We start from the raw sequence: 7,920 nt of genomic DNA, 5'->3' as shown, positions 1-7,920 counted from the left end.
CATGCTCTGTCAAAATAATGCTCTTTAACCCGAGCAGACGCAAGTGCCCCAAAAACTTTCTTTCCCATGGTTCGTAATTTTTGAATCTCCGTCGAAACACAATCGATTCCATCCACTTCCAAGTTCCCTTCTGGGCCCATAACCTGTTGGAGTTGCCATCTTTAGGGCAGGAACACCGGATTAACCAACAGGTTTTAAACTGCTGTTTGTACTGTAACTTTCATAGTCTTATGTCTTCTGAACAGGTGAAACATCACACACCTGTGGAACAATCACACCTGTGGAACTATCACACCTGTGAAACTATCACACCTGTGGAACAATCACACCTGTGGAACAATCACACCTGTGGAACTATCACACCCAGGCATGGACTGGCCATCTGGCATACCGGGCAATGCCCGGTGGGCCAACGCACATTTATGGGCCGGGCTTTCATAATTTAATCCAAAAATTTTATTATAAATCATTTTTATCGACCGCGATGGCCCATTGGTTTATGTTCTTGAAGTACATTGGGCTAATCCAATCTCACTCAGCCCTCCTTTTTTTTTTCTAAGTGCACAATTTAGAGGGGGCGGCCCATTGGTCCGTCTTCAATATAAACAGTGAACTGAGCCAATCAGGATATAGTACGAAGGCGGCCCCACCCCTCCCTGCGCTGTCTCCTGTAACTTCTGCTAGTTTCAAAGTGTTGAGCGCGAGGACTGACAACATGGAGCAACCAAAGAGAGAGAGATTGTGTGCCGAGAAGTTGCGTGCTAAGAGAAGAATCTCACTGTAGATGCTGCAAAATGTACTAACGACACAGACATGTTGGCTGGAGGGGCTGCTGTAGCCTCCACGTCCTCTGAGACAGCAATGATCCAGTAACAGCAGGTTGAAGGTGAAGACAGCAGCAGCGGGCAGGAGAGGAGCAGCCAGAGATGATGCTGACTGACAGGGACAGTGTAGTACAGCCGGTAAGCAGGTAGTAACGTTAATACAGGGACTGTGAGGTGATGGAGGGAACGTTAGCTCTATTACATGAAGAGCTCTCAACGGGTCGGACCGGCCCGACCGGACCCGCGGGCTCTGGCCGAGTTAACGGGCGGCAGACAATTCATGCGGGTGTGTAGCGCTGTTTCGGGTTCGGACTGTAATTTTCAGGCCCGTTGAGAACTCTAATTACATGATAATGATGAGCAATGGCGATTGATTAGTATCGATATTAATTGGTGTTGCATACTTCTCAGAATGTGGCAGCCACGGCACCTTATTCTGATAAACAGCAAACGGTCAATGCTGAGAAGTGTCGGATGAGCATTAAGTGTCTATTTCAGGCTCCATCATAGCATTTTAGATATTTAGGTTAAAGGTGTGTTGAAAGGCTGCATAGTCATTTGAATGTGTAGCAACCCTCTATGCTGTGGTTAAACATGTTTTAAAAAACAGATTTTAAAACTGCTAAATGATAGTAAAAGCTTTGCAATTTAAGCATTACTAAAGTAAGTGTAAAAAAAGTATAAAAGTATTATTAGCAAAAGGTTTGCCCACATAGAACAAGAGTAGATCTGTCAAATGCTTTTAAGACAAGTTGCTTTGCATGAGCTCATACAGCAGCCCTGTTTTTAGCCTGATATAACAATTTTATAGCTTTTTAAAGGGAGCACATTTTAACCTGAAGAATTAGAATTGAGCTGCTATATCAGGGAAATTCAGAAAATACATATTAGAGATGATTTCAATAAAAAGGATAAAATAATCAGTTGAACTACACAGAGCAGACAAAAGTGGTAGAGCTAACAATAGATGCTAAACTTCTGAGATCTAGGATGCCGATGATACATTGTGCTTGAAATAGAATATACCTTTACTCAACTATGTGTTGAGTAAATGTACTTATTTGCTTTCCACAATGGTTATTTGATAGACTTCTAAAGTAATAATAAACTGTAGATTTCTAATAAGCATAAAGGCAAAAAGTTATGGGGGGTTTTTTCGGTTGTGCTTCGCTAATTATGAGGGGCCGGTCTAAGCCAAAAATGCCAGGGACGATTTTTTGTCCCAGTCCAGCCCTGATCACACCTGTTAAACTATCACACCTGTGGACCAATCACACCTGTGGACCAATCACACCTGTGGAACTATCACACCTGTAAAACAATCACACCTCTGGAACAATCACACCTGTGAAACTATCACACCTGTGGAACAATCACACCTGTGAAACTATCACACCTCTGGAACATAACACCTGTGGAACAATCACACCTGTGGAACTATCACACCTGTGGAACAATCACACCTCTGGAACATAACACCTGTGGAACAATCACACCTGTGGAACAATCACACCTCTGGAACAATCACACCTGTGAAACTATCACACCTGTGGAACAATCACACCTGTGAAACTATCACACCTCTGGAACATTCACACCTGTGAAACTATCACACCTGTGGAACAATCACACCTTGTGGCAAACACATTGGCTGTGGGTGGATGGTGCTCGTGTCCCTGCCACCTGTCAAAACTGCCCACCTGTGCTGCTGAACAGTGCATCAGAGATTGATGTCCCCCCAGGTCCTGCTCTCTATCATCTTAGTTCCACAGTGTTCTTCAGACAGACATGTTTAATATCCCGGTTCAGATCAATAACAGGAAGTTCAACAAGATCTGCTTCAGAGTTCAGTTACACCCTCCAGTTTCCTGTTTAGCTCCACCTGACTTAGTTCAATGTTTTAAATGTACGAGGTCTCGGTAACAGACTTATTAAAATGATTTGATCAGCTTGTTGTGTTTGAAACATTTACAGCTGGGGATGAACTGTCCTCATCTAATGACTGTGTGAGTGGAGGCAGATCTGATGCTCCCATTAACCTCATTCTCATGTGTCACTGATCAGACTGTATCAGAAGTGTTTCCTGCCACAGCCCTGTGGTTTCTCTCTATAATCCCCAGCTCCTTGTCCTCGGGCCGTGTCGCACATTATGTGATGACTTCCTGTGTGCAACCACTCATTAACAGATCCGGCTGGGATCCATCAGAATGCAACAACTACAAACTGACTGTTGCAGAACTCCCTGAGAAGAGTCCATCCTGCTCCCTGCAGCACTGAAACAAGCAACATTTATGAAAAATGCACCACAGCACTGACTGATAATCAGCAGCCCCCCTCATCACCTGTTCATGTAAAAGCCAATCAGAGTGCTTGTTGTCGTGTCCTCATGAAACATGACCTAATGATGGAGATGATGTCACATGACAGACAACAACTTGGACTTTAGATTAAAACTGAACCAACATTTTCTATCTACACAGTCTGTCTGCGGCTGCTGCTGCTGCTGATGATAATGATGATAATGATGATGATGAAGATGATGATGATGATGATGATGAAGATGATGCCACCAGATGTTTATAATAAAACACACAAATTATTTCTTTATGTTTTATTCCTCAGTTTGTTCTGATGCTTCATCACAGTCAACGTCATTCATTAAACAGACAGTCGCTGACAGTCACAGAGTTACTGACTCTCAATCGTAATAACAGAACAGATGACACTGAGAGAAAATGGAAAGACAGCAGACAGTGTTGACTGATGACATGTCAGCTGATGATGACGTGTCAGTGGGTGTTGATGCTCTGCTGCTGGCAGCGAGAGATCAGTTTGGTGACCAGTTTCTGAAGAACTTCTGCTCTCATCTTACTGATCTGCAGAACCTCCTCATGGTTCACCTTTTCCTCCCGACTGTAGTCCAGAGAAACCTACAGCACCACAAATGTCAGCCTCGTCATACAGCAACATCACAGCTGTCAAACTCACTCTGTGCTGCGGATTTCAATAACTGACCTTGTTGGTGATGAGGGACAGACCAAGAACTCTGAGTCCACAGTGCTTTGCCACCGTCACTTCAGGAACTGTGCTCATACCTGAGGAGGAGCAGAGGGAGCATCACAGGGAGGAGCAGCAGGAGGAAGAGGAGCAGGAGGAGTGCAACATTCTTCTTTAGTGAATTTTAAAAACACTGCTTCATTCTAATCACCTCAGGAGAATCGGTGACCTTGTTAATTATCTTGATTGTGATTAGCAGTTTGTTGAACAGCAGGGTTCCACTTTGTCTCATTAATATTCAGTCAGCAGACATATCTAATAAGGACCTGCTGAAACTCTGCTTCACTGCTCGTTCCCTGAACATCTCCAAGGATCTCTTGGTAACCTCTTGAACAAGGGACCCTAGAACCCTGGAAGCTCCCCAAGGACCTGTTGAAACCTTTGCAATAATCAGATACCCTTAATCAAGAACCCTTTATCTCTTCATGTAACCCACGGACTTCCTCTAAAATACTCTAATAGTCCCTGCCGGAATCTGATCTCTGGTCTGTCGTCACACTGAGGGCCAATCACAGCCCTCCCTGCTCTCTCATTAACACCTGTCTATCATTAATAAGCTCGCCAGGAAGGTTCCCTTTCAAAGACCAAAGACTGTCTGTCTGTCTGCATCCCCCAGTCTTACCCACAGAGTCGCAGCCAAGGATCAGCAGCATTCTGGCCTCAGCAATGGTTTCAAAGTTGGGTCCGCTCACCATGCAGTAAACTCCCTCTCTGATGAAGTCACTGCAGCCAAGCTCAGAGCCCACGTCCAACGCCAGCCGCCGCAGATCCTTACTGTATGCATCAGACATACAGGGGAACCTGATCCCGAAACTATAGACACAGACAGACAGGTGGAGAGAGACAGACAGATCCTTACCTTATGCATCAGACAGCTGGTAAGTGAGATGAAATAGATGAAGCATAGATGGAAGAAGCTGAGTGGTTATCGGTCAGTTTGGCGGCCAAGTCAGCTGTGGTAAACAGGCTTTACTGCAGGTGGAGCTCAGCCTGCATGAGGACACTACAGCATCAGCTGCAGCACCGGGACAGCTGGACGAAGACTGTCGAACAAAGACTGAGGGAGTTTCTCTGCGGGAGTCCATCGAGTGAGTCCAAGTAACTCTCTGTCCACCACCCATAGCAGCCATGAGTCCTACTCAAACCCAGTCATTGAGGGCATTTAGCAGAGGCTTTTTTCCAAAGCGACTTACAATAAGTACATTTGTCACAAGATAGACACCATGACATCACTGTCAATGGAGTCAAACAAAATATAGAAACAACTGTCAAGCCGTCATCTGAGGATCATAACTGCTAGTTGTCAACGATTCTTTAATTACATAAGTGCTACGATCAAAGTGCCGAGGATATGAACATACTTTCTTAAAAAAAAATTGGGGGGGGGGGGCCTTTGGAGTGATGCTCTGTGGGGTCGAGGTGAAGTGTGAACAGAGAGTCTGGAGTCTCCTGCTGCAGACAGAGAGAGACTCTGCTGTTCTGACGTTGGTCAGGACTTCGTTCCACCACTGAGGCTCCAGAACACAGAAGAGTCGTGACTTCTCTGAGCAGCTTTGTTTGCTCTCAGCGATGGCGGCACCAGAAGAAGATTTCACCGGAGACCCATTCCTCGAGGCTGTAACTCAGCCAATCTCTGCTACCCAACATTCTCTATCGGACCTGAACTTGAAGTACTGCAGGAACTATGGAACTGCCAGTCTGCAGTCAGGAAGGCAGACACCATTTCAGCCTGTGCCTCCCTGCAGACTCTCCACTCTGGATCACCCTAGAAAACACTGCCAATCCAGCTGCCCTCTCATCTGCCTACTCCTTCTCACACTCCCCGAGACAAACAGGTCGAGGAGGAGGAACTGGCCTCCTCATCTTCCCCATGTGGTCCTACCAGGTCCCTCCCCTGGACCACCTACCCAGATCTGCTTTTGAATTCCACTGTCTCTGTCACACTTCCTTTCAAACTCAACATTGTGGTGATCTCTCTCCCTCCCGGTCCTCTCGGTAACTTCTCTGATGAGACGGACGCCCTCCTGAGCAGCTGCCCTGACGATGGCACACCGCTCGTTGTCCTGGGAGACTTCAACATCCCCCCAGAGAAGCTGCGCTCACCTGAATTCGGCGACTTCTTCTCCACATCTGACCTCACACTCTCCCCCTCTCCACCGACCCGTTGGGCCGGGAACCAACTCAATCTTGTCTTCAAAATGTCCTGTAGAACCTCCGGCTCTGTTCCCCCGCTCACACTCAGTGCGTTTACATGACACTCGAGAAAACTGAATTACTGTGTTAGTCCGACTATGATGGGATCTTTAAGATGCATGTATTCACCTTAGTCTGACTGAAATCAGACCGGATCAGATTTCTCATAGTCAGATTAAAACATCTAGATTATTCAGTTGATAGTCACATTACTCCTGCATGTATACGTTCCATCAGATCGGATCGGAAGTAGAAGGACGGCAGCGTCTTTCCTCTGAAATCACCACAAGAAAGAGAGAAAGAGCTCCATTGTGCATCTAGTGTGTGTAATTATCATGTTCACCATATATGAAGTGTACAAAGATGTAGCTTCGTCTCGCTCTTCGTACGCCATCTTTCTTGAATGTTGAGGCAGTTTGTTGTTGCTGGTGACGTAAAGAGGTCAGCTGGAGGTGTTTCTGTTACCACTAGTTGAAATGGGTACAGCGCCACCTAGTGTACCGGGTATGACATGCTGACAGGACAATAATCCGATTTTCTCACCAGCATGTATACTCGGACAATTGCAGTAGCATAGTCGAACTATGGCTGTAATCTGACTAAGCTGTGCATGTAAACGTACTGACTGTCCGACCACCACGCTGTCACTTTCTCTCTCCCCTCCACCACCTCCCTCGCCCCTACACCTCACATGGTCATCACCCGCCACAACCTGAAAGACTGCCCTCACATGGACCCATCAGCCACAGTCGAGGACGTCACAGTATCGCCTTCATCGACTGCGAGGAACCCGGGTGTAATCCTCGACAACAGACTATCCATTTACATTACATTATCCTATCATGCACCCCAAACATCACTGCTGTGGCCCAATCCTGAAAATTTGCCTTCTACAACATCCGCAGTTTATCCAGCGCACTTCGTTTACAATCTACCCAAACTCTCCCATGTGACCCGCCTCCTCCGTGACCTCCACTGACTTCCTGTTGCGGCCCACATCTGATTCCAGACGATGGTTCTGGTCTTCAAGACCGTCAAAATTTATTTAAGGAATCTTTGACAAATAGTAGCTACGATGCTCTGATGAGAGGGTGTGTGTGCACACGCACACACACCCTCTCTGTCTCTCTGCCTGTCTGTGCGTCTTCCTGTCTCACCGCTCGTCGTTGGGACCACACAGTGGATGCTGTCCAGCGAATCCCGGCAGGTTGATGTGGTCTTTGATGACCATGATGTCTCCGACCTTAAAGTCTGGACAGATTCCTCCAGAGGCGTTTGTCACTAGCACAGACTCCACCCCCATCAGCTTAAAGATCCTCACAGGCAAAGTCACCTGAGAAAGACAGACAGGTCAGACATCATGATGACATCATGATGACATCACTGTGAGGGACTCACCTGACAGAGGGAGTAACCTTCGTACAGATGGAAGTGACCCTGCATGAAGACACAGGAAGTGTCCTCGATTGTCCCAAACACCAGGCAGCCTTCATGACCCGCCACTGAGAGACAGACAGACAGACAGACAGATAGAGAGAGAGACAGAGAGACAGAGACACAGACAGACAGACAGACAAACAGAGAGAGACACAGAGAGACAGAGACACAGACAGACAGACAGATAGAGAGAGAGACAGACAGGCAGAAAAAGGAAAGAAAGATGGAAGGTGGGCAAAATAAAAGATGAGAAGAAAAGGCACCATCAGGCTACGGTGGGCGTGGCTGACTCACCTGTGCTGACGGGGAAGTTGGGGATGTCCTGATACCTGAAGGTCTGTTTGTTCGCGGCTCTGTCAGCCAGAAGACCGAGTCCAGAACCACAGATCACCGCCACCTTCGGACGGTG

At 46.7% G+C, this 7,920-nt stretch overlaps 1 protein-coding gene across 1 annotated transcript; it reads right to left on the bottom strand.

The window, feature by feature from the left end:
• Positions 1-3,420: 3,420 nt before the first annotated feature.
• On the bottom strand, positions 3,421-7,917 carry pnp4b (purine nucleoside phosphorylase 4b; the record flags this gene model as incomplete). Its single annotated transcript, XM_030418037.1, has 6 exons — positions 3,421-3,754; positions 3,840-3,919; positions 4,504-4,694; positions 7,232-7,407; positions 7,473-7,576; positions 7,806-7,917. Coding segments are annotated over 6 exons (804 nt in total), but the record flags the coding sequence as incomplete, so codon positions are not given.
• Positions 7,918-7,920: the final 3 nt, after the last annotated feature.

Source organism: Sparus aurata, chromosome 5 (genome assembly GCF_900880675.1).
Source record: "Sparus aurata chromosome 5, fSpaAur1.1, whole genome shotgun sequence".
NCBI lineage: Eukaryota > Metazoa > Chordata > Actinopteri > Spariformes > Sparidae > Sparus > Sparus aurata.
Note: the sequence above shows the minus strand (reverse complement) of the source record. Positions and strands in the feature narration are given on the sequence as shown.